The sequence below is a fragment of the Scyliorhinus canicula genome, chromosome 4 (genome assembly GCF_902713615.1).
Source record: "Scyliorhinus canicula chromosome 4, sScyCan1.1, whole genome shotgun sequence".
Classification (NCBI taxonomy): Eukaryota; Metazoa; Chordata; class Chondrichthyes; order Carcharhiniformes; family Scyliorhinidae; genus Scyliorhinus; species Scyliorhinus canicula.
This window is the reverse complement of record NC_052149.1, coordinates 72,963,144-72,990,873: the sequence shown is the minus strand read 5'-3', so window position 1 is coordinate 72,990,873 and position 27,730 is coordinate 72,963,144. Positions and strand designations below refer to the sequence as shown.

At 45.8% G+C, this 27,730-nt stretch overlaps 1 protein-coding gene across 7 annotated transcripts in view; it reads left to right on the top strand.

Moving 5' to 3' along the window:
• pde4ba (phosphodiesterase 4B, cAMP-specific a) overlaps window positions 1-27,730 on the top strand; it is a 1,084,249-nt gene that overhangs the window by 756,284 nt on the left and 300,235 nt on the right. For 6 of the 7 annotated variants that reach the window (XM_038794458.1, XM_038794461.1, XM_038794459.1 and 3 more), the window contains one exon: window positions 16,373-16,567. The exons of the other annotated variant lie outside the window; for it this stretch is intronic. In XM_038794458.1, coding sequence (XP_038650386.1) covers window positions 16,373-16,567 — 195 coding nt within the window. The remainder of the gene's footprint in view (window positions 1-16,372; window positions 16,568-27,730) is intronic. 7 annotated transcript variants of the gene reach the window in all.

The following is a 27,730-nucleotide window of genomic DNA, read 5'->3' as shown; positions in this document are numbered from 1 at the left end:
TCATCGTGCGCGTCAGCCGCCGTGACGCTTGGCGCCGTGACGGTCGCTAAGCCCACGATGCCGTGCTTCGCGGGGCCGCGCTGCTAGCCCCGCCCGGGGGGGAGAATCGGGTGCCGGGAGGGGGTGTGGAGGCTGCCGTGAAACACGGCCAGTTTCACGGCAGCCTTTACGACTCTCCGGATTTGCGGAGAATCGCACCCCTGGTCTTCCCAAACCTACGGTTCTACCACTGGGCGGACACAGCAGAAAGATTGAAGGGATGGGTGAAGGAACCGGAAGGAGAATGGGTGAAAGTGGATGAGAGTTCCTGCATAGGGACATCCCTCGAGCCCTAGTCACAACTGCACCCCATCTCCCCTGACCAAGTACCAAAGAAATCCAATGGTGGTAGTCATGCTCCGGGTGTGGTACCAGATGAGACAATGCTTCGGTCTGTCCACTGTGGCCCCCGTCTGCAACAACCACAAGTTTACTCCCGCAATAATCAGTGCCATCTTCAAAAGGTCGAGACAGGACAAGGGGACTCTGACGGTTGGGGACATGTACACAGAAGACAGAGTAGGCACCCTGGAGGAACACGCAGAGAAGTTTCAATTACCAAAAGGAAATGAACTAAGACACATACAGTTTAAAAACGTCCTCCGTAAGGAAACAGTGACGTACCCTCAAATGTCAGGATATTCACTACTTGTGGAACTGCTGGATGCCATCGACCAAGGGAAGGGAAACTGCGGGGACCTGAATGGGCAACTGTTGGAGGAGGTACACTCCCCCCCCCTGGATGATTCAAAGGAAAAATAGGCGTGAGAACTAAGAATAGAAGTAGGGGGACGACTCTGGATCGAAGCACTGCACAGGGCGAACTCCACCTCCACATGCTCAAGGTTGAGCCTAAACCAGCTAAACGTGGTGCACAAAGTGCCCCGAACCAGAACCCAAATGAACAAGTACTTTCCAGAGGTGGAGGACAAACATGAATGGTGCCAGGGAGGTCTGGCCAACCACACCCACATGTTCTGGGCCTGCCCCAGACCTGTTGGGTACTGGACGACTTTCTTTGAGGCTATGTCCAGGGTTGTGGTAGTGAGGGTGGAGCCATGCCCAAATGTGGCGTCTTTGCAGTCTCAGATCAGCCAGACCTCCTTATGCGGAGGGGGTGGCCGACATCCTAGCCTTTGCTTCCCCGATCGCCCGCCGGAGAACCCTGCTCGGCTGGCGATCGGCAGCATCATCCAAAGCTGCAGACTGGCTGACCAACGTGGCGGAATTTCTCAAGCTGGAGGAAATAAAATTTGCCTTCCAGGGGTCGGAAGAGGGTTTCCATACTTTACCAACTTTTTCTAAGATCTGTCCGTACCCAGCAACCAGTGGAGTATGGGGGGGGGGGGGGGGGGGGGAGGGGGGGTTGTAAATATGTGCAACTGCACCCTTCCTCAAATAAGGGGACCAAAACTGTATACAGTACTCCAGGTGCAGTCTTACCAATGCCTTGTACAGTTACAGCAACACTTCCTGCTTTTATACTCTATTCCTTTAGCCATAAATGCCAAAATTCCATTTGTGTTCCTTCTTACCTGTGTACTAATTGTTTGCGCTTCATGATCGCTCTGAATCAAACAACGCTGAAGTTTCTCTCCATTTAGATAATAGTTTTCCTTTCTATTTTTCTTACTAAAATATATAACCTCACACTTATCCACATTAAACTTCATCTGTCAAATTTTGGACCGCTCACCCAACATATCCATTTGCAAATGTCTTATTTCCGCATAGCAACTTAACATTCCATCTATATTACTGTCTTCATTTGGCTATAGTACCTTCTATCCCTGCATCCAAGTCATTCATATTAATTGTAAATAGTTGGAGCCCGAGGATTGAACTCTGTGACACTTAAGCCATGACACCTAATGCCTTAAGTGCTGTGCCTGTGCTGCCAAGTGTGCCAGGGTCCTCTGGCCCTAGAGTCCCCATCGAAGGCCAGAGGACATGGTAAGCAGCAGGCCACTTCCACACCAGATGTGCATCCTGAGAAAACATCTGCAAGCAGCGGTAGAGCAAGAAGGCAAAGCACATCGAGGATCAATGAGGTCACTGGGGAAGGGAGGTAGGCAGGGGGTAAAATGGTTGAGAGCAGGTGGTGAGGGGGTGATGGAGAGAGTGGGACGGCACCATCCGGAGAGTGGGGCAGTGTTGGACACTTGTGTGAAATATTAAAACCACAAATAGTATGATGCCTCTATTACTTTCTTCCACAATACGGGCCAACCTCTGAACCCTTGCCCTTGCCCCATCTCCCCAGGCATGGGGGTCATGCCACGTGCAGGTGATGGGTGTGAGCGAGTACTGAGCAAACAGGCAGAGGTCAGATTATGGCATAGTTTAAGGACCATGAGGGCTTGGCTCGCTGCAGGTTATCATCACCCCCTGCTCTCGCCAGTGACCTGCTGACAGTGCCGACACAGCGAATACGAGGTCCTCCGGGCTTGATGGACCCTCATAGCTGCTGCCAGTCCTGCAGCCTCCAGCTGGTTCTCTGGTTCCTTCCAGGATTCGTCCTCCAGCCTCTGCTGGTCCGGTGCCTTCCTATCATCCTCGTCATCGTTCTCCTCGGAGGTGTTCCCCATACTCCAGCACCTCATCCCGTTGCTGTACCAGGTTGTGGAGGACACAGCAGACCACCACAAAGCGACTTTCCCTCCAGGGGGTGTTTTGCAGGTGATCGAAGCATTGGAACTGCATTTTGAGCAGTCTCCTCATCGGTCTCCAGCCTCCATACTAGCATCATTAGTCAGGTCCTCAGCACATACCCCTTATCCCCCAAGAACCAGCCAGCCATTCTGGGATCGTCCTCAAAGAGGCCGGGGAAGTCTGAATGCCCCAGGATGTACCGGTCATGTGTGGTGAATTATATAACTCGTTAATTCACACTGTGTTGCCTTACGTGTATTGTGTCCTTGTGGGCTCTGTATATGAGCCGTTGCGCGGCTCTGCCCATAGGGGGAGATGAGGAGTTTGTACTGGGCTCCACCCTTGGCTCCGCCCATGGCTCCTCCCACTAACCGGAAGTATAAAGCACTGCAGTCGCAAGCCTGCTCTCAGTTCATCTCGTCGCAGGCAGGCTCAGTTGTAAGACTATTAAAACCACTGTTCACTTCCAATCATGTGTCTTGTGAATTGATGGTCTCGTCAATTTAATAGTCTTAGAAACTTGAAGAAAACTACTGTGGAATCATCCCTCAAACCTGACCGACTAGAACTCGATCCGGAGGCTGCAGAGGCGAAAGAAATCTTTCTACACTGGCTCAGATGTTTCAAGGCCTACCTGGCTGAATCAAGCACTTCAGAAACTATGGAGGAGCAGAAACTCAGCCAACTGCACGCAAGGGTGAGCCATCGTATCTCTACTCAACTTAACTGTATTGCCTCGTATACGGAGGCCTTGGCCATGCTCGATCGAATGTACGTGCGGCGCATCAACGAGGTCTACGCGCGCCACATTTTTGCGACCCGCCTCCAGCGCCCCGCTGATCGCTGGAAGAATTCCTGCACGATTTAAAAGCCTTAGCTCGGGACTGCAATTTTCAGGCTGTAACAGCCGCCCAGCACATGGAACTCGCTGTCCGTGATGTATACGTGGCAGGGCTCAGGTCCAACTATGTGCGCCAACGGTTGCTTGAGAAAGGGGCCCAGAACTTGGAGGACACTATAGAGTTAGCTATAACCATGGAGGTCTCGTCTCGTTCCCCGCGGACCAAGCGGGCCCCCATCATGGGCCCCCGACCAGCGACTGCCCCAGGCCTGCGCAGCGCAGCCACGCACCCACTCTGCAGCTCCAGCGTGCCATTTTTGTGGGCAGCCCCAACACCCACGGCAGCACTGCCCGGCCCGCAACGCGACCTGCAGCAGCTGCAGTCGCAAAGGACACTATGCCCGGGTCTGCCTAGCGAAGAAAACTCCTACTCCAAACTCTCCTGCAGCCCAGAGCAATCGCTTCCCAAACTCACAGGCCCGCAGGCCCCGTAATGCTGCAGCCTGTATGCCGACTCCGCCCCACCCGACATGTGCGACTCATGGGGGCCGCCATCTTGGCAATCCTCCTCCACGCGGCCGGCCACGTGCAACTCATGGGGGCCGCCATCTTGGACGCCATCTTCCTCGCCGCCCGCCACGTGCGATCCACGGGGGCGGCCACCTTGGACTCCACCCTCTCCAGTCTCTGAACCTCATCTCGATGACTACGACTTCAGCGGACAGTCATCACGGGGCCAACCCAGCACAGCTGTTCGAGCCGCCGACTACCCGCAACTCAGCGCGGTCACATTGGACCAGTCGCGTACGAAACACCTCCGCAACTCTATGATGACCGTTAAAATCAACGGGTACAGCACACCATGCCTCTTCGACTCCAGGAGGTTTGTACACCCTGAACTGGTAAGGCGCTGTTCGCTCCCTATCTTCCGTGCACGGCAAACTATCTCCCTCGCTTCGGACTCACACTCTGTTCACCTCCAAGGGCGCACCGTCGCGACCCTAACGATTCAGGGCGCCAGCTACTCGAACTTCCAGCTGTACATTCTCCCCGAACTCTGCGCCCCACTCTTACTGGGACTCGACTTCCAGTGTAACCTCAAAAGCCTCACACTCAGCTTCGGCGGACCCCTACCCCCACTCACTATCTGCAGCCTAGCCACGCTGCGAATCCCCCCCCCCTCCTCTCTTTGCCAATCTCACTCCGGACTGTAAACCCAAAGGACGACACGACCACCGGACCGGCTCAATTTGTAGACCCATCACCCCCGACGGACTTGATTTTTTTTTTACAGGGGGTGAATGTGGTGAATTATATAAACTCGTTAATTCACACTGTATTGCCTTACGTGTATTGTGTCCTTGTGGGCTCTGTACACGAGCCGTTGCGCGGTTGTGCCCATAGGGGGAGATGAGGAGTTTGTACTGGGCTCCACCCTTGTCTCCGTCCATGGCTCCTCCCAGTAATCGGAAGTATAAAGCACTGCAGTCGTAAGCCTGCTCTCAGTTCATCTCGCCGCAGGCAGGCTCAGTTGTAAGACTATTAAAACCACTGTTCACTTCCAATCACGTGTCTTGTGAATTGATGGTCTCATCATCATGCACACTCCCTGGCAAGCATGCACACATGGGCATGATCCCAAGGTGATAGTCGCACACGAGCTGGATATTCAGGGAGTCAAACCCCTTCCTGTTGATGTAGGGCATTCCCAGATGGCCCCTGGACCTGGAGCCTCACGCCGATGGCAGGGAATCCCGCTGACCTGAGAATCTTGCTGGGCTTGGTCCGTGTCAAAGTTTATACAATTCTCTGCCCAGGCAAACAGGGCATCTGTGACCTGTCACCTGTAGGCTATATCCTGAGAGATGCCAAACAGGTCCCCACTCAAGCCCTGGAATGACCCTGAGGCAATGTTCAGGGTTGCGATGACCTTGATGGCCATGGAGAGCAGATGTCCTCTTCCTCCATGTGGTGCCAAGTCCACAAGGACAAGGCACAGGTGAAAAATGAAATGGAAATCGCTTATTGTCACGAGTAGGCTTCAATGAAGTTACTGTGAAAAGCCCCTAGTCGCCACATTTCGGCGCCTGTCCGGGAATCGAACCGTGCTGCTGGCCTGCTTGGTCTGCTTTAAAAGCCAGTGATTTAGCCCAGTGAGCTAAACCAGCCCCACTGATGGTACCGCACCATCTCCTTGTTGAGGTGAAGCCTCCTACCTCTGCTGTCTGTAATTTTCTCAAAAAAACAGTGATGCCTGTACACCATGGGCCGTCGCAGGCCTCCCCTTCTGGATCTCGCCCTGGACTGATGGGTGGCCGGGCCCTCTGGGTGTTGGGTGGGGTCCAGCACATGGGCTGTCGCCTCAAGCCTCTGTTGATGCTGCTGCCGTCTCCGGCGCCTGGCCTTCCAGCAGCAATAGGGTAAATTCTGCGGGGTCCAAAATACTGTGCATACCAATCAATATCTGTAAAGAATTGGAGACGGTGAGAGACTGACAAACAGCGATGTCTTCCACCTTGAGACCCTCCATTCCCCCATTGATCACCCCTCCTGCACCATGCCCACGCACACCCGCTGAAGCGGGAGGGCCTGCTTACCTGACCCCAGAGCCTGTATCCCTGACATCAGCACATAATATTATCTGGACCGGGCACTGGTCCCCTCCCCGTTGCACTCACCCATCCTCCGGGGCTGGGGTACATCCCCTGGGAGTTTGGATCTTGGCTGCTGCGACTGCGTCCGTGCTGTTGTCTCCCACAGTGTTCAGGCACTGCATTTTGGCATCACGGTCGGATTGGATGCTAGACAATAACCCCCACATGCTAAATGGTGCAATCACCCACAGGAATCTACTTGGGATGTTTGAAGTGCTCACTTAACTGCGATTGGCAATTCCCTATTTGCAATAGCCTTCAACTGCGTGGCCAGAGGTCTCCCCGGTCAGTGGGGGTTATGGGTGCCCAGTGGTGCAGACAGGGAGGGCTTAGGGTTGCCCCTGAAATGGGTACACAAGATCCAGGAGTTGGAATGGCAGAGCCGTGCATGGTTGCCTCCCCCAGTGGAACACATCCTCTACCACCGTCCCGCCAGCTCCGACACCCACACCCCATGACGGACACCCCCGCAGCTGAGGGTTGACTGTCCCCCCCGGTTGCCCCACCACCCCCTCCGACCACAGGGCAGCAAGCCCAGCGCCCCTGGTCTCATTGCCTGTGAGCAAAGATGGCTGCTCACCTCATCGGGTCCCTGCAGCAGCCATTCCGCCAGGTTTACGCTTTTAAAAAGATGTACTAATCGGCGCTAGGGTGACCACTTTCTGGGGAGGCTGCTGGATCACGAGAGGCCGTTGGATAGGAGGGGGCTCCCGTTAATTGTATGGAAATAGGGCATAAGTGGTGATTATTGGTTTCTTGCCAAGCTACGGCAGGATCCCGATTTGCCTACGGGAGGGACCAGTTGCACCGCAAATGGTTCAGCGCCCAGCACGGTTCCCGTTTTTGGCCTCTTCCACTATTCACCGGCCTTGTCGTGCTCTCGCTCAAGAGCAATAAGGCCACTGAATCACACCCGAAGTGTCATCTTGGGCAAGTTTGGCGGGTGATTTGCACTGGAATTTTGGTGCGATCCAGACCAGCATTCACCTACGCTTAGCCATTTCTTTTGAGCTTGAGGTTTTCTCATCGGGAAATCCCATGCTTAGAATTTTTTCTCTTCAGTGAGAAACCAAAATCACCGGCTAGACGGGGTCTACCACAATGGACCTCGCAGCCCCCCACAGACATAATAACCCCCCACACGCCCAATCACCCAGGCTTGTAGATGACCCAGCACCACACCCATCCATCCTTGTGGTCATCGGGTCATCGCCCCCCCCTTTCCCAAATGAGCAAACCCCACTACGGGGTCACTGAGGACCCTCCACCCTTCAATACCCCACTTCATGCCCTCCTTCACCCCCCACCATCCTTCATACCCAACTTCACTATCCTTTTCATGGGCATGGCCCACCTCAGGCCCCGGTCCTTGGTAGTGCTACTCTGGCACCCTATCACTGCCTATGTGGAAACCAGGCACTGGGCCTGGCCACTATAAGGGTGCCAGGTTGACACTGCCAAGGCACTTCCCTGCCCTGTTCCCAACCACCTGGGGTGACTCTCATGGCGTCCCTGGCATGGCCATCATGCCTGGTCTCCCTTTGTAGAGACCAGTATTAATCTACGCCTGAATGAGGCCTCACCGGTGCGGCTTGTGATTTCTGAGACGATGTGGCCTCAAACGGGCTGTGTACATTTAGAAGAGCCTAGTGTCTCATTTAAATGTAATTTGCTGGACATGATCTTGATCACATTAGACGTAGCGAGTCTGGTTAAATGTGATCAGTTTGGCGCCTGAAGTGAATCCTGTTTTGGGCCTCCCCACGATGCATCTGGCATGACGGGATTGGCCAGATCTGCAAGACAGGGCTATGTTGTGTTCTGGGATATAACCGTTGTAATGATGCACGCAGAACATATTGTTGTTTAACTAGAAAGTTAATGTATTAACAAACACATGGAAAGATAACTAACGAACTATAATACAGACGATGGCTGCAAAATGAATTCAGTGAATTCTCCTGGAGTTACTCTAAGTGTGACTATCTTTTATGACTTACTACCAACTCGCGGGTGTCTCGAGTCATGTATTAGATCTCACCTACTGGTCGGAGGTCGGACTGATAACTGTGTACACAGATAGACAGCTATATACATTGATGTGTACATGCATATCACCAGATCCCCCTTCCTTTGGAAGTATTAATATTTACAAATGTGACTGTTCTTTAAACAACCTGATATGCATGATAACTTTAAACATATATTGTACACAGTTTATTACAAGTTCAGTCTGTCAGGTTGGCGACTTAATCTGGTTGATCTCCTGAGTGATGGCTGAATCGGGGATCATGTTCCACCTTCATTTGTTGTTGGTGTTCCTGCTTGTTCCGTATTCACTGCTGTGGATGCTTCTCTGATCGCTGTCTTTGTTGCGTGATCTGTGTCCTCTTCAAGCGTTTTGGGATTACATACCAGCTCTTTTGCTGGACTCAACACAAAAGGACTTTGCACTTTCAACAGTATTCTTTGGTTCCTTCGCAAGACTGAACCTCCTCAGTAAGAACCAAAATCGAATGTGGACCTGCCTGTTGCAATATCTTTGTGAAACTTGGATCATCCATTTCCATTGGCATCTTCGAGCTGACTGTATCACCTGGATGCGGTGGCTGGTAGGGCAGCACAGTGGGTAGCACTGTTGCTTCACAGCTCCAGGGTCCCAGGTTAGATTCCCGGCTTGGGTCACTGTGTGAAGTCTGCATGCTCTCCCCGTGTCTGTGTGGATTTTCTCCGGTTTCCTCCCACAAGTCCCGAAAGATGTGCTTTTTGGACATTCTGAATTCTCTCTCTCTGTACCCAAACAGGTGCTGGAATGTGGCGATTAGGGGCTTTTCCCAGTAACTTCATTGCAGTGTTAATGTAAGGCTACTTGAGACAATAAAGATTATAATTATGAACCCCACCTGCTGGTCGGAGGTTGTACTGATAATTGTGTGCACTGATAGACAACAATATAGATTGATGTGTACATGAATATCACCATAGGCTACACGAAAACAACATAGCATTTGTGTAAAGCCGTTAATGTAGTAATACACTTACAGGGGCTGGTTTAGCTCACTCAGCTAAATCGCTGGCTTTTAAACAGACCAAGCAGGCCAGCAGCACGGTTCGATTCCCGTACCAGCCTCCCCGGACAGGCGCCGGAATGTGGCGATTAGGGGCTTTTCACAGTAACTTCATTGAAGCCTACTCGTGACAATAAGCGATTTTCATTTTTCACTTCACAGGAGCATTATAAAAGACAACCTGACACCAAACCATGGTTGTAATCACATATCTTATTAGACTAATAATGCATTGATGAGCAATCTGCAATCTAAAGCAAGCAGATTAATTTATGTTTCTCTAGCTTCAAAGAATTTAATTCTGCATTTAGAGATTCTAGAGACTCATTCTCCTACCTATTGTGTTTGCCAATCCTCAATTCCCAGACACAAGCACATGGAGACAGAGACAGCCTTTGCATCTGTATATTGCCCTTGCAGAATGCTTGCCTCTGCAACAGATGCAGACAAAGGGCAAGCATTGAAATGTGTCACCAGATTTAGATTTGTTGTCAAGTGTACTGAGGTACAGTGAAAAGTATTGTTCTGTGTACAGTCCAGGCAGAGCATTCCATACATGAACAAACATAGGACATAGTGTAAATACTCCATAGACATAGACATCTGGGTGAAGCATACAGAGTATAGTGCTACAACAGTAGCACACCAGTAGAGAAGCTGCGGAGAGAGATCAGTTCAGTCCTTAAGAGGGTCATTCAGGAGTCTGATCATAGCGGGGAAGAAGCTGTTTTTGAATCTGTTAGTGTGTGTTCTCAGACTCAGGCCAAAGAGAGTTCTCAGCACTCTTGCCTCATTTTCATTCAGGAATTGGAAGATTGCCTCTCCTCCTAGTTTGGAGGTTCTGAGAAGACTAACAGCAATACAAAGTAAGACCGAGGTTCAGCTTTGCTTTGTATCTGTTGTTATTCCAACAGTTACAGCACACGCTCGACTGCCAGCGTCTCAAGGTATGCAGGAACAGCTGTATTAGTAATTACAGATCAAGGCCCTACTAAGGATTATATCTGTGTTGGAGGCACACCAGAGATGTACGGGGAAATATAATTTGGGTATGCTCCATCTACTTGGTGCCAGCCACAGGAAGACAAAACCACTCCTTAGTGAATTATCAGAAACAAAAGTAATGTTAACTAGCCAATATTGGGCTATCCCTATCTCCTTTGGACAAGGATGTCATATTTTACAGCCTTCAGTCAGCTCCCTGGCATCATTTTCGTGACCACAGCATTTTATTGAATCACTAAATTTCTTCCTCCATTTCCCTCAGGATACTTGACCATAAACCAGTAAAACCCCATTAACCATCCATTTGAGTAATTTCTTCAGTATTATTTATCTTGTTGAGGAATAATTTTGCATTTTAATGAATCATCTATTATAATAATCTTGAGTTTCACTGTTACACATTGTATGTTATGAATAACATTCGTACCTACTACTCCCAGATGTCAGATGTCTCCGTGGGAGAGCATTTTGGTGACAGTCACCACAAATCCTTCACCTTTACCAGAGTCATGGAGAGGGATAGGAACAGACAATATGGGAAGGTATTTAATTGTGGGAGGGGAAATTATACTGCTGAGACAGGAGCAGAGGAGCATAAAGTGGGAACAATTGTTCTTGGGGAAATGCACAACAGTAATGTGGGGGTTGTTTAAGGAGCACCTGCTGCGAGTGCTGGATAGTTTTGTCCCACTGAGACGTGGAATGAATGGTAAGGTGAAGGAGCCTTGGATGACAAGAGAAGTGGAGCTTCTGATCAAGAGGAAGAAGGAAACTTACGTAAGGTTGAGGAAGCAAGGATCTGACTCGGCTCTAGAGGGTCACAAGGTAGCCAGGAATGAACTCAAAAATGGACTGAGGAGAGCTAGAAGGGGGTATGAAAAAGCCCTGGCAGGAAGGATAAGGGAAAACCCCAAGGCATTCTACACTTATGTGAGAAATAAGAGGATGATCAGAGTGAGAGTAGGGCCAATCAGAGATAGTGGAGGCAACTTGTGCCTAAAGTTGGAGGAGATGGGGGTGACCCGAAATGAATATTTTGCTTCAGTATTCACTAGAGAGAGGGACTTTGTTGCTCATAAGAACAGTGTGAACCAGGTTAATAGACTCGAACAGGTTGATATTAAGAAGGAGGATGTGCTGGAAATTTTGAAAAGCATCAGAATAGATAAGTCCTCTGGGCCTGACAGGATATACCCAAGGTTACTACGGGAAGTGAGGGAGGAGATCGCTGCGCCGTTGGCAATGATCTTTGCATCCTCACTCTCCACTGGAGTAGTACCGGATCATTGGAGGGAGGCAAGAAAGGGAATAGGGAATTCCCTAGGAATCACAGATCCGTCAGTCTTACATCTGTGGTGAGCAAAATATTGGAAAGGATTCTGAGAGATAGGATTTATGATTATTTAGAAAAACATAGTTGATGAAAGATAGTCGGCATTAATTCGTCAGGGGCAGGTCATGACTCACAAGCCTCACTGAATTCTTTGAGGATGTGACGAGATACATTGATGAATGTCGGGCAGTGTGTATATGGATTTCAGTAAGGCATTGTTCCCCATGGTAGGCTCATTCAGAAAGTTAGGGGGCATGGGATACAGGGAAATTTGGCTGTCTGGATACAGAATTGGCTGGCCAAAAGAAGGCAGCGAGTGGTAGTGGATGGAAAGTATTCCGCCTGGAGGTTGGTGACCAGTGGTGTCCCACAAGGATCTGTTCTGGGACCTCTGCTCTTTGTGGTTTTTATAAATGTCTTGGCTGAGGACGTGGAAAGGTGGGTTAGTAAGTCTGCTGATGACACAAAGGTTGGGAGAGTTGTAGATAGTGTTGAGGGCTGTTACAGGTTACAACAGGACATTGACAGGATGCAGACCTGGGCTGAGAAGTGGCAGATGGAGTTATACATAGAACATAGAACAGTACAACACAGAACAGGCCCTTTGGCCCTCGATGCTGTGCCGAGCTTTGTCCGAAACAAAGATCAAGCTATCCCACTCCCTGTCATTCTGGTGTGCTCCATGTGCCTATCCAATAACCGCTTGAAAGTTCCTAAAGCGTCCGATTCCACTATCACAGCAGGCAGTCCATTCCACAGCCAAAGATGTGCGGATTAGGTGGATTGGCCATGCTAAATTGCCCGTAGTGTCCTAAAAAGTAAGGTTAAGGGGGGGTTGTTGGGTTACGGGTATAGGGTGGATACATGGGTTTGAGTAGGGTGATCATGGCTCGGCACAACATCGAGGGCCGAAGGGCCTGTTCTGTGCTGTACTGTTCTATGTTCTATGTTCTATGTAACCCACTCTCTGAGTAAAGAACCTACCTCGGACATCCCTCCTATATCTCCCACCCTGAACCTTATAGTTATGCCCCCTTGTAACAGCTACATCCACCGGAGGAAATAGTCTCTGAACGTCCACTCTATCTATCCTCCTCATCATCTTATAAACCTCTATTAAGTCGCCTCTAATCCTCCTTTGCTCCAATGAGAAAAGCCCTAGCTCCCTCAACCTTTCCTCATAAGACCTACCTTCCAAACCGGCAGCATCCTGGTAAATCTCCTTTGCACCCTTACCAATGCTTCCACATCCTTCCTGTAGTGAGGTGACCAGAACTGCACACAATACTCCAAATGTTATCTCACCAGGGTCATGTACAGTTGCAGCATAACCCCACGGCTCTTAAACTCAAGACCCCTGTTAATAAACGCTAACACACTATAGGCCTTCTTCACGGCTCTATCCACTTGAGTGGCAACCTTCAGAGAACTGTGGACATGAACCCCACGATCTCTCTGTTCCTCCACATTCCTCAGAACCCTGCCATTGACCCTATAATCCGCATTCAATTTTTTCTTACCAAAATGAATCACTTTGCACTTATCAGGGTTAAACTCCTTCTGCCATTTTCGGCCCAGCTCTGCATCCTATCAATGTCTCTTTGCAACCTACAACAGCACTCCACCTCATCCACTACTCCACCAATCTTGGTGTCATCAGCAAATTTACTGACCCACCCTTCAGCCCCCTCCTCCAAGTCATTGATAAAAACCACAAATAGCAGACGACCCAGCACTGATCCCTGTGGTACACCACTGGTAACTGGTCTCCAGTCTGAAAATTTTCCATCCACCACCACCTTCAGTCTTCTATGTGATAGCCAGTTACTTATCCAATTGGCCAAATTTCCCTCTATCTCTCACCTCCTTACTTTCTTCATGAGCCGACCATGGGGAACCTTATCAAACGCCTTACTAAAATCCATATATACAACATCAATTGCTCTACCTTCATCTACATACCTAGTTACCTCCTCAAAGAATTCAATCAAATTTGTGAGGCAAGACCTACCCTTCACGAATCCGTGTTTAGATAAATGTGAAGTGATTCATTTTGGAATGTCGAATTTGAATTCTGAATCCAGGGTTAAAGGCAGGATTCTTGGAAGTGTGGAGGAACAGTGGGATCTTGGGTCCACGTACATAGATCCCTCAAAGTTGCCACCCAGGTTGATAGGGTTGTTAAGACGGTGTATGGTGTGTTGGTTTTCATCAACAGGGGGATTGAGTTTTAAGAGCCGCGAGGTTTTGCTGCAGCTTTATAAAACCCTAGTTAGCCCACACTTGGAATATTGTGTCCAGTTCTGGTCACCTCATTATCGGAAGGATGTGGATGTTTTGGAGAGGGTACAGAGGAGATTTACCAGGATGCTGCCTGGACTGGAGGGCATGTCATATGAGGAAAGGTTGAGGGAGCTAGGGCTTTTCTCACTGGAGCGAAGAAGGCAGAGAGGTGACTTGATAGAGGTGTACAAGGTGATGAGAGGCATGGATAGAGTGGATAGCCAGAGACTTTTCCCCAGGGTGGAAATGGCTGTCACGAGGGGGCACAATTTTAAGGTGATTGGAGGAAGGTATAGGGGAGATGTCAGAGGTAGGTTGTTTACACACAGAGTACTGGGTGTGTGATGGAATCAGAGTCATTCGGGAAATTTAAGTGATTCTTAGACAGGCACATGGACCACAGTAAATTGAGGGGTGTAGGTTAGGTTGATCTTAGATTAGGATAAATGTTCGGCACAACGTCATGGGCTGAAGGACCTGTACTGTGCTGTACTGTTCTATGTTAATAGATCTACCTTCTCTTGTCAATGTTAGTAGGTCATGACTGTTCTTTATCATTCCTGGGAGTTTTATAAAATGACTTTTATTACTGATTTATTGAACATAAGCAGTGAATTGTTAGAATCCTGAAGCTCTTGGCCATTGGGATCATCTAACTATTTTGGGTATTCATTTGCACATCAAAACTGAGGGTACTATAACAGTCTAGCTTAAATCTGACTTTTCTGTGAGTATAATCATTAATGTGTTGGCCTTCCACAAATGCAAAAACTTGAAGTGAAGGAATGTGTTTTTCACCTTTGTAACAAGTAACTTCACCTCCAAATTAGAACCAGTGGGTGTCTTGATCAACTTGCTGGACTTCGTACATTTGATTGAGAAATGGTTTATTTTGCTAAGTATGTTACATTTTTGACCCCAAACAGGACAGACATGTTTAGTTCCTTTTAATATGATGTTATCCATCTGTTTTAGAAGGTTTCTAAAATTTATTGACCTTAATTTACTTAAGTTCCTGCCTAACCATTTCTTTTTGGGTTCTCAGTTCTTTCAGATGTTTTACTGGATCCACGCTTTCAAAATAAGTTTTGATTTTTGTGAAAGTATTTTCCAAGGCCCATTAAGTTGTTTTGATCCTGGTTAATTTTCAAATGGTCATCCTTGTTTGCAAATTCATCCAAAATCTCATCCCTCACTATCTTATTAATCTCATCCAGTCCCAAAGTCCTCCTAGATATCTGTGTCCTTCTAATTCTGGCCTCTTGAACATCCCTGATATTAATCGTTCCACTGTTAGTGTGGCCATGCCTTCAGCTGCCTGGGCCCGATGCTTACTTTCTAAATCATTCAGCCCCCTACCTCACTTTCCTCCTTTAACACAAATCTAGCTCTTTCACTCAGCTTTTTGTCAACTGCCCTAATATTCCATCACGCAACTTGGGGTCATATTTTCTTTTAAAATGTCTCTGTGAAGCACTTTGCGATATTTTAATGCTTAAAAAGGTGTTATATAAGCACCAGTTGTTGATTCACATATCTTCTGGAGCCTATGGCTGCATGTTCTCGTTAAAATGCAGAAAATTTCACCACCATGCCCTATTGCTTAGAATATTGCTTCCAATTGCTGAATATATAAAGAGTGTAGATTTAATTAGACAATCCAGCATATATTTTCTCATCTCAGGAACCTCCAAGTAAGACTTCTCTTTTTATTGTTGTTCCAAACCATAGAATCATAGAATCTCTACAGTGCAGAAGGAGGCCATTTGGCCCATTTGTCTGCACCAACCCTCCGAAAGAGCACTCCACCCAGGACCGCCCCACCCCCGTAACCTAACCTGTATTAAGGAGCAATTTAGGATGACCAGAGCACCTAACCTGTACAGCTTTGAACTGGGGGGGGAACCAGAGCACCCGAGGAAACCACGCAGCCACTGGGAAGTGCAAACTCCACACAGAGACAGTTGTCCGAGGCTAGAATTAAACCCGGGCACTGTGAGGCAGCAGTACTAACCACTGTGTCACTGTGCCGCCAAAGACTTTCAAGAATTTTCACAGCCTTTCTAACCATACCAACAATTGATGTAATAGTTCTAGTATCTTTTGGTTGCTTGATGAAACCTGATGCACTCTCTTAATCGTTACAAGTTCTCTTACAGCTTTTCCAATTACTTACCATAATACCGCATTACAAATGGTAAATTTTAAATAATTGATTTTTATAACTGTACAGTTCTTGTGCTTAATAGCTGGATTTGGTGTTTGGCTCCTCTCATGCACTTCCTGGTGGCAAATGCAAAGTTACTTTGTCAGAGGCCTAAAATCAGGGCACCTACCAAGCATACCATGCTGCAGGGTGTTAAATGATTTGTGGTTCAAGCAAAACAACTAAAAAACTACATATAATAAGATGATAGATTCATTGTTAACAATTAACCTTTTAAAATATATAAAAACATGTGTCAATAAAGCCTTTTTTGTGTGTGTTTTCTAATAGTTTTGATGTTGAGAATGGTCCCTCTCCAGGCCGGAGTCCATTGGATCCTCAGGTCAGCCCTGGATCAGGACTTGTATTGCACACTAATATCCCAAGCCACAACCAACGACGAGAATCCTTTCTCTATCGCTCAGACAGCGATTATGAATTGTCACCAAAGTCCATGTCTAGGAACTCGTCAATTGCAAGCGAAATGTAAGTAGGTTGGTAACTTCATAGCATTCAGAACTGTTAACATTGGATAGATTTGATGCTTTCAGTTTTGATGGTCAATATGACTAAAACAATAACCTAATTTGTCACCTGCTTTAAATGGGGTTTGCTAATTCATGAGTGCTTGAGGGAACTGAGCAATTCTTCGGTTAAAGTTGGACCAGCAGAAATGCATTCCTTGGTAATTGCTGGAAGAAACACCTTTAACCATCAGAAATTGTTTGGGTACAGTGGCTTCACACCATCAAGGATAGATATAACCAATTGTATAAATTGAAAAAATGCAAAGCCTAGATTTAAAAAAAAGGTGATCTTTTAAAGTGAAAATAAATTCTCTTCGCGTTGTGGGCCACAATTCAGGTTTTAATGATCAATTTAATCTAAATTATTTTCAGTCTTTCTTTTTAAAGTCACACTGGGCAGATAAACCTATGAGATGTGCCCCATGTAATCACACTTGTATGCACAGATCCAACTTCACAACAGGATTAGAGTGTAGAAATGTGGGGCCGGATTCTCCATTTCAGATCTGCCCGGCTCGCAATGCCTCTCGAGATCTAATGCGGTCTCGCAGGACATTGCGATGTAAATCCCGCTCATTGTGGGCAGGATCACTTTTTGGCAAACCTGCATATTAAAGCGAGACAGCTAGTCTCACTCTAAGTGCAGCTTCCCAAAGTACCTGAGGCTTTGGGATTCATCCCCTTTGCCTCAGAGACCTCAGGCAAGCGCTGGCTACCATGGGCATCCCCTTGGGTGGGCCTTGTGATGCCCCACCAGCAGCTAGTGTCCAGTGTGGGTGGGAGAGGCGGTTGGTGGGGTGGAGGGAGGGGTTGGGAGTGGGTTCATCCATACGGCCGGTATCTCTCTGTACAAACCACGGGCCATGGTGGGCATCAGAGGGGTGCACAGCAAGGTGGCTGTCCTGCAAGCAGCGACAATGGTAGCCTGTGCCTGGACACCACACCAGCCCCAGGGATCACCACGCCCATCCCCTGGTCAACCCCTGTCAACCCCACTACAGCCCCCGGCCCTGGCAGATGTCCCTCCCCCAGCTAGGCATGCCAGTGGCAGGACTGGCGGCCCATGGTCGCATATCTGAGAACATGACCTACCTGCTCTCTCCCACAGCAGCCACGGCGTCAGTTTCCCGATTTTTAAAACCCAAGTGAAACTCGGAGGATTGCAGAGGCCCCGGAGAATACTGTGTCGGGCCCGTTAGTGATAGCCACTGGCATTTACTGTATGTGCGGATTAGAATGCATTGATGTCACTATCAAGGCTTCGGAGCATGGCATTCTGTCAAGCGCCCAGCGCCGACTACAATGTTCGGCTCATGGACAGTTCTCCGTCAAAACGTGTTTCACGATTCCGGCGTCACTGGACGGAGAATCCCGCCCGTGGCTCCTCTAAATTGCCTCTTGAATCATGATGAAAATTCAGCTCATAGTGCACATATGCCATAAGATATAGGAGCAGAAGCAAGCCATTCAGTCTCTGCCATTCAATGAGATCATGACTGATCTGATATTATAATCCTCAACTCCACTTTCCTGCCTTACCCCCATAACCCTCGATTCGCTTACTGATTAAAAATCTGTCTCTCTCAGCCTTGAACATACTTAAACTAGCCTCTACAGCCTTCTGTGGTAAAGTGTTCCACAGATTTACTACCCTCTGAGTGATGAAATTCCTTCTAATCTCGGTCATAAATGGGCGACCTCTTACTCTGAGTTCTGCCCTCTGGTCATTGGCTCTCTTACAAGAGGAAACAACTTCTCAGCATTTATCCTGTCAAGCCGCCTGCGAATCCTACATGTCTCAACAAGGTTGCCAGTCATTCTTCCAAAACTTCAATGAGTACAGTCCCAACCTACTCAACCTCTCCTCCGAAGAAAATCCCTCCATACCTGGGATCAACCTAGTGAAACACCTCTGTGCACTGATCTCTATAGGTAGTAATACATGGTCAGACTATGTTAAGCTAGTACAGGCAACTGAACACTAGATGGCCACACTGTCAGGACCTATAAAAAGGTTTTCCCACTCTTTCCTAGTGGAGAGTGTATCTGGAGTGCAGAGAGTACAGAAGAGAGATAGCTAGAGAGAAGAGGTTAATAGATATCAGTATTTAGCATTATCTTATTTAATAGTTTAATCTATAGTCATGTTTGTTTAGTAGTTTAGTATTAAGTAAAAAGAACTCACACGATTATTTTATATTACTCATTAAATTACTTTATCATCACTGGAAGACTACGTCTACATTTCAACAACTCGCCTGGGCAAAAAGAATAATATATATATTACAATATCGTAATATAACATGGTACCAGGTCAGAATAAGCTTTAAGAATGACTAGTCAGTAAATTCAAACAAAGGTGATAAAGTTCCGATACCAACTATTCAACTGGTGAAGTCATCGCAGAAACTGAATCCTCGACTACGAATCGATTTTTGATGGGTCAAGTGTAGGCTCCCAGAGATTTGAAGACAACCGGTAACCTTAATCTTAATTGGAGACTGTTTAAGCAACAATTCCAGCTTTATCTGGAAGCTAGTGACTACAACTCATTTATTTTTACTACAGGTGAAGATAAAACTAAATTTGAACATGTAAATCACTAAATTCGATGATCACTGCAGAATGCAAACAAATAAAATTTTGGAGCGATTTAGATTTCATAAGCGAGTGAGAATCTGTTAACTTCATAACTGATCTAAAACTCCTAACTCAGACCTGTAATTATGTTGATCTGCATGACTCTCTCGTGAGAGATCAAATCGTCTACGGTATAACAGATGACTCTTTCAGAGAAACCTTATTCTGTCAAAATAATATTACGTTAACAATTGCTATTGGAAAATGCATCTCCAGTGAACAAAGTAAAAGTCAATACTTAAGAGTTTTATCCAAAAGAAAAAGGCGGAAAGTCCACTATGAGGCTGAGAAAATAAAAATGGTGTCACAGGCAGCACAGAAGCACGTTTGAGAAGCAGCTATCTTGCGCACGCATTTTCCAACTCGGGACATGCGCACTTCGCACAGAAATGTGAGACTCTGTAAAAAAGGTCTACGCATGCGCGAACGTCACTGATGTGTCACAGCGACAGCGTGATGACGTTTCACAGCTGTGGCCACGCCCATTTAAAGGGGAACTGCCCAGCTTTTTGGAAAACGCTGTCTGAGATGTTCAAAGATGAATCATTATGCTTCTCAGGTGCCGGTCTTCAGCAAATTTACTCGCTCTTACACACAAAAAGAATTACAACGTGAGAGCAGTTCAAAAAGATGAAAAAGTCAATACACTGCAAGACTTTTCTGAAGGTGATGACATTTTCTCATTGGAAAATACCTTCTTTGTCGGAGTGATTGAAGCATCAACGAAGACAGATCTTCAAGGAAAAAAGGCAGATCTTCAAGCAACAAAGAAAGCTCTTCATGCAACTAAGAAAACTCTTCAAGCAACAAAGAATCAACAAGTCAACATTGTTAGTAATGAGTGGATGACAACAGTATGTATCAACAATTATCCAATAACATTTAAGTTAGATACAGGTGATTCAGCAAATCTACTCAACTCCAAGGACTTGTCTAGACATAGACATAGAACATACAGTGCAGAAGGAAGCCATTCGGCCCATCGAGTCTGCACTGACCCACTTAAGCCCTCACATCAACCCTATCCCCTTAACCCAACACCCCTCCTAACCTTTATGGACAAGAAGGGCAATTTAGCATGGCCAATCTACCTAACCTACACGTCTTTTGACTGGGAGGAAACCGGAGCACCCGGAAGAAACCCGTGCAGACACGGGGAGAACGTGCAGACTCCGCACATACAGTGACCCAGAAGGGAATCAATCCGGAGACCCTGGTGAAGACACAGTGCTAACCACTATGCTACCGTGCTGCCCCCTACAATCACAGGTGACTATGGCATAGTACCTGCGGAATGTTCACTGAAAGATTAAAATGGAAATCAAATCATGTTGCAAATGCCAGCAACGGGGCCATTCACAATACGATTTGAAATAGTGGATGATCACCGATCTTCACTATTGGGTGCTCAGGCATGTAAAGATTTACAGCTAATTCAGAGAATCTTCCTGAATACTTATGAGACATCTACAATAAAAGATGACATCCAAAAATTATTAAAAGGAAACCCTGATATTTTACATGGCACACTGCCATATCAATATAAAAATATTCTTAAAAAAGATGCCAAGCCAGTAATCCATCCACCAAGACAAGTACCAGCACCTCTCAGAGAAAGATTGGAAGCTGAACTCCTAAGACTGCAATCACAAGGATTAATATCAAAAATGACACAACCAACAGATTGGGTGGGCTCCCTAGTCTGTGTGAAAAAACCATCTGGTGACATGAGGATATGCATGGGTCCTAAAGACAACAACAAAATTCTAGAGCATTACCCAATACATAAAAGAGAGGAAATCATCTCAGAAATGGCCAATGCCAAAATATTCACCAAATTAGATGCCTCACAAGGATTTTGGCAGATGCAGCTTGATGACTCGAGAAAGCTCCCATGCACATTCAACACGCTTTTGGGTGGTATTGTTTCAATAGAATGCCCTTCGGTATTATTTCTGCATCAGAAATATTTCATCGTATAATGGAGCAAATGACAGAGAACATTGAAGGTGTTCGTGTTTATGTTGATGATATGATCATCTGGTCTACGACAGCAGAAGAACACATGATATGACGAAGAAATCTTTGAGGGGATACATCATTATGGTTTAAAACTCAACCAATCGAAGTGCATGTTTGCTACCACATCACTGAAATTTCTTGATGACAGCATAACAGTTCATGGTATCAAACCTGACAATGATAAAATTCAAGCCATTAAAACAATGCAGCAACCAAAAGATAAGAAAGCTGTTTTGAGCTTTCTAGGGTTTGTGAATTTCCTCGGAAAATCTATATCAAATCTTTCAACCAGAACTACTTCAGCTCATCAAGAAAAACACTGATTGAGAATGGACTCAGCGTCACAATGAAAAATGGTTAGATCTTAAACAACAGCGGATCCAGGCTACAAGCTTGCCATTTTTCGACCCGACTAAACCCACTAAAAGATCGACTGATGCCTGTCAGAATGGCATTGGTGCTGTTTTGTTACAGCAGGACATCCACAACAACTGGGTTCCCATAGCCTATGCATCCAGATCAATGACCCCAACTGAGTGCAGGTACGCCCAGACTGAGAGGGAGTGTCTTGGACTTGTTACTGGAATTACAACATTTCATGATTATGTATATGGCTTACCAAAATTTACTGTGGAAACGGATCATCGTCCACTTGTTAACATTATTGACAAGAATCTTAATGATATGACACCTGGACGACAAAGGCTTATGATTAAATTGCGTAGATATGATTTTAACATTATCTATACTCCAGGTAAAGAATTAATCATAGCAGACACTCTGTCCAGATCAATTGACACAGAGATCACACCAACAGAATCAATCAATGATATTGATGTTCATCTACAACCTGTTTAGAGAATTACTTCCTGCGTCCGATCACAGATACGTGATGAGACACAGAAGGATGCCACTTTGACCAGAGTAATCCATCATTTGAAGAATGGATAGCCGAAAGGTCACTGTCAACAATACAGAATGGACAGAATTTGTAATGACATACAATTTCAGATATATCACCTCAAGCCCTCAATCTAACGGAAAGGTTGAGAAAGGTGTTCATATTATCAAGCAGTTATTAAGTAAAGCCAGAGACTCACAGTCTGATTTCTACTTAGCCTTACTAACGTATCACCTTTGACCACAGGATTATCTCCAGCACAAATGTTGTTTAATAGAAACATTAGGACAACATAACCTCAACTGCATATTACTGACCCTGATCAACATGATGTTGTGCAAAAACCTCATCACCAACGTCAAAAACAGAAACAGTACTATGATCAACATGCCAAGAATCTGAAACCTCTTGAAGTAGATGATACTGTTCGCATCATACTTCCTGAAGGAGGTTGGGCAGACACTGCTCATGTTCTTAGACAGGTATCACCTAGATCATACCTGGTTAAAAACTTCTGATGATGTACGGATCAGAAGAAATCATCGTGATCTTCTACAAGTTAAGGTTCACACACCAGTTTTTCCTGATCTTGATTTACATCAATCTGTTTCAAGACATGTTGAACAACAACGACATTCTACTCCATCAGAGCAAGAACCTTAAAACTTCTACCTCAACGTTGAAATTCAGAAGATCCACAAGAAGTAGAAGAAAACCAAATAGACTCAATCTCTGCACTTTAAAATGATTCTAATGTTTGCTGCACTATGTACACCACTGCATTTCCTATGTCAATTTACTTTTGTGTACACAAGAAAATGATTAAAAAGGGGGATGTAGTGATCTCTGTAAGTAGTAATACATGATCAGACTATGTTAAGCTAGTACAGGCAACTGAACACTACATGGCCACACTGTCAGGATCTATAAAAAGGTTTTCAGCTCTTTCCTAGTGGAGAGTGTGTCTGGAGTGCAGAGAGTACAGAAGAGAGATAGCTAGAGAGAAGAAATTAATAGATAGCAGTATTTAGCATTATCTTATTTAATAGTTTAATCTACAGTTATTTGTTTGTTTATTAGTTTAGTATTAAGTAAAAAGAACTCAAGATTATTTTATATCACTCATTAAATTACTTTATCATCACATGAAGACTACGTCTATATTTCGACAACTCGGCTAAACAAAAAGAGTAATATATATTACAATATCATAATATAACACTCTGGACTACCTCCAATGCCAGTATACCTTTCCTTAGATAAGGGGCCCAACCACTTACAATAAAGAATCACAGCTGGAATGCTGTATTAGAAATATGAATTAAGTATTTTTCTCCTTAGCCTCATTTAGCTTTTCTTCTTTCTTCGGGTGGGATTCTCCGGGCTCCCAGCCATGTGATTTTTGACCACACGCTGTTCATGGCAGCAGATTCTATCCTCCCGCCGCTTGTCAATTGGATTTCCCATTTAAATCACTCTATGCTGCCACAAAGCCGACTGGCAGTGATGAACTGTCAGCTGGAGAAGTGAATCCCGATGACCGGAGAATTCCAGTCTTTATCGCTTTCTTCCTGTTTTCCATTTCTTTCCATTTTATATTCCTTTTTCTTTTCTCACCTTTCTCGATTTTCTATTTCCTTTTTATTTATTCTTGCTAATCTTTTTTTGCTATTTCTCTCTTCACAGCAAGATTGATTGCATGTTTTCTTTTTCTCTGCATTTTCTCATTATTCATTAAGAGCGAAATAACAGACCTGACAATCCCAGAACTAATAATGACAGTAACTATCCTCTATCCAACAGACCTTATATTTTAATAGGGTTACTTCATTACCGCTATGAATGGTGGAATACTTCAAACTCTGTTTACAGTGACTATTTTAAAAATAATTCATTAGCAGTAAATTGCTTTGGGATTGTCTGAAGGTTGTACTATAGAAATACACGTTTTCCTCTCTTTTCCTTTCTCTAGTTTTTCCTCAGCAGATAACAAAAGAAATGCCTCCTGTTACTGATGCAGTCACTATACATGGGAGAGTAAGAGAGCACTTATTTCACTTGTAAATTCCAACTAAATGTTGGAGAGTTGGTGGACCTGCATCTTGACCAATTCTTAGTGACATTTTACTTGAAGGACAAAAATTTGTGACGGATTTGAAAGTAAAATAACGGTATTGTGGTACAAGTTGACAACTTTACATTCAATGAAACATATATTATCTGCGATATCACTACGCCGCTCCTGTTTCAGTTACTCATCTGCTGAAATCCTTATTTATTTATACCTTTGTTACCTTTATTCCAATTCACTTGTCCGTTATTTCGAATAATTGCATATTGTGGAAGAATGAATCTAAAGCAGGTTTATTCTCGAGCCAGCTCAGCAGAGTCACAGAGTTTCTTAATTCCTTCCACACCCCACTCCTATTTTGAGTAAATCTGATAATTCCACACCCCACATTTGCAGTCATGTTTATTTATGATATTTTGGTTCAACCAATTAAACTGTCCCTTTATATGTGAGCCAATGATTATCACCTGTCTATCTTTAACAATGCAAATGGATTAACAATGTAATTGCTATACAATATGATTGCTAATAAATTGATATTGGCTGGCCTCCCACCATATTTCCCTTCCGTAAACTTGAATGTCATCGAAAACTCTGCTGCCCGAGTCCTGACGGGCAACGAGTTCCTCCAACAGCCCTGTGCTCAGTGACCTATGTTGACTCCTGGTTAAGCAATTCCTTGACTTTAAATTGTCTTCCTTGTTTTCAAATCCCTCCATGGCCTCATTCTTCATTATCTTTATAATCTCTTCCAACCCTACAATATCTCTGCGTTCCTCCAATTAGCACCTCTGATTTTAACAACTCAGCCACTGGCATGTGTTCAACTACCAATGTCCTAAACTCTGGAATTCCCTCCCTAAACTTCTCTACCTCACTTTCCTCCTTGAAGACGCTCCTTAAAACCTACCTCTTTGATCAAACATTTGGTGGCATGCTCTGATATGTATATTTTGATAATGCCCCTATGAAGGGCCTCGGGATATTTTGCTTTATTATAGGCATTTTCTAAATACAAATTATTATGAAATTACTGTCATTCTCAACCAAATTCTCAAAAATAGAAACATATGATTTTGTCATTAGAAATAATTAAAATTTAAAAAGAATGAGCTTCACATGCAGAAATGGCAGAAAACTGTTCACTAAAATATTCTTCCTGAACCAAAGGGATTGGTTAACTATTTAACATGAAATATAAATGTTAAACATGTTGAGTCTTGAAAGTTTTCATTTGTGTGGTGGAGGACTGATTTAGAGCTGCATATATATATACCTGTACAATCTTTTGTGTCACTTCCCTCTGTTAAAATGTTTGTTGGCTAATGCTTTGCAGGTCTGCAGGCTAGAGAGAGTTTAAGAAAATAAGCAGGGACACCAAATGTTATTGATGGAAGTTTTTAATATAATGTTTCTACCCACCTTACTGAATATACTAACTTGTGCTAAAACATGGTTCAAGCAGCCAATCGGTATCTCAGTTCAATAATTAATCCAGATAATGAATGTCAGCAGGCAGATCAAGCATGGAGTAATGGGGACATCACAGCTGAGATTGATCAGTTATTGCCAAATGTCCAAAAGCACACATACTGTGCATGGGTTTCTGGATAACTGCTTTGTCTTTTCCATAGTCAGCACACATTGGGCTCGATATTGCAACCTTTCCCCAGTTGAGGTTAGCAAATTCAGCACAGACTAGGAATTGCTTTGATGAACTGGTATTACATCAGCATTTTGAATTCACCACCAGAGAGTTTGAAGGTGTATAGAATTCAGTAGGTAATATCCCGAGTAGATCAACAATAATGTTGATTCTTCATTTTGATTTCACTGATGCTGAGACAGTCCTGGTAGATAAATAATTAACAACAGGCAGACTTTGGCAAACAGGCTGCATTGCCTTTCAAAACTATTGATTTTTTGTGCATGTTTCTGCTGTTTGTCTGGCAGATAACAGTGTAGGCACTCTTTCATAGTCCAGTGAGCTGTAATTAATTCAGCAAAACGTGCAAATAAAGTCTTAACTTAAACAACAGAAACACGTCATTTGGCCAAACAGATCTATGCAAGTGCTAATGCACGACCCAACCTTCCTTCTGCACCTATAGCATCCAACCCTAACAATGTATTCAGGTCATTGACCTAAAATGTTACCTGTTTCTCTGACTGACCAATAATGCTGTCTGACCTGCTGGGCATTTCCAGTTTTTATTTCAGATTTCCCACTTCTGCCGTATTTTGCTTTATTCTCATCAATATCTTGATCAAATACCAATTATTATTCATCAGTGACCGCTCGTCCATGGTATGAAGGAATAAAATGAAAAATTTCTGCAGAAACCTAGGGCGTGATTCTCCGAAAAGTTTTCTAAACGTAGTAGCGAGCAGGAACTGCCACGAGCTTCCCAGTGCTTGGCCCGGCAAGGCTGGCAACGCAATACAACATCAATTGGTCCACTTAACGAGGCCCCATGGGCTTCACGCCGCAAATGAAGACTTGCCAGCCAATTCGCCAGGACCCGCGCTTACCAGCCCCCCACTAACAAGGTCAAGCAGCACTTAAACAGCACTTGCACAGCCAACCCCACTCAGCTTGCAGCCATGACGCCAGGACACCCGACCCCAAGGTTTGGAGCCTTGGCCCTGGGGAGGCTCCTACATCCAGGAGGCCAGGAGGGATGTACAATTTCCCCAAGGGTCCCAGAGAGTTAGCCACAGGGCAGCCAATGCCACTTGTGATGATGAAGTGGCAATGGCCATCAGCTCGGGAAGCCTGACAGGAGGACTGGCATCCAGTGCTGCAAGAGATCAATGACCCACATCGGGCAGCACGGGCAAGTTGACACCACCACCGCAGCCTCATCCCCCCCCCCCCCGGGACCTTGCCTTGCCGCTCCCATGTGAGCAGCCCCTCAACCACTCCATGTCGTCGTCCCCAACTGTCCCCTCACCCTCCTGCGGAGCTTATCCCAGTCACAGGTGGGCATTGCCAAGGCATTGCACAGCGTGGCCCAATCACTGAGGAGGATCGCCGAGGGCGTCAACATAATGGTGCTGGATACATTGGGGAGCAGCCAGGGCTGTCAGAGCCAGATGACGCAGAAGTAGTCAGGGATCGAACCAGCTACCCGTCAGTCCTGAGGTGAGCCCTGCGGCCTTACAAGCTCCGAGCGGGAGGAAAGGGGGGTGAAGTGCCAACCCAGACCCATCCCATGGAGTGGTCATGGTGGCCACCAGCTCCCCATGTTCCACCTCTCTGACGACATTGCATCTCACAGTCAACACATGAGACAGATTAGCACAGTTGTGCATGTGCCAACAACAAGTGCGGCAGGGCCTTCTAGCCCAGCGCCCCCAGAGGACACCTGTCGAGGGCATTAAAGACCATGGAACATGGTAAGCAGCTGGCTTCGTCCAACACTGATGTGCATCCTTGGGTCACACCGAGACATAGCGATAGAGCAAGGAAGGCTCAGCAATTCGAG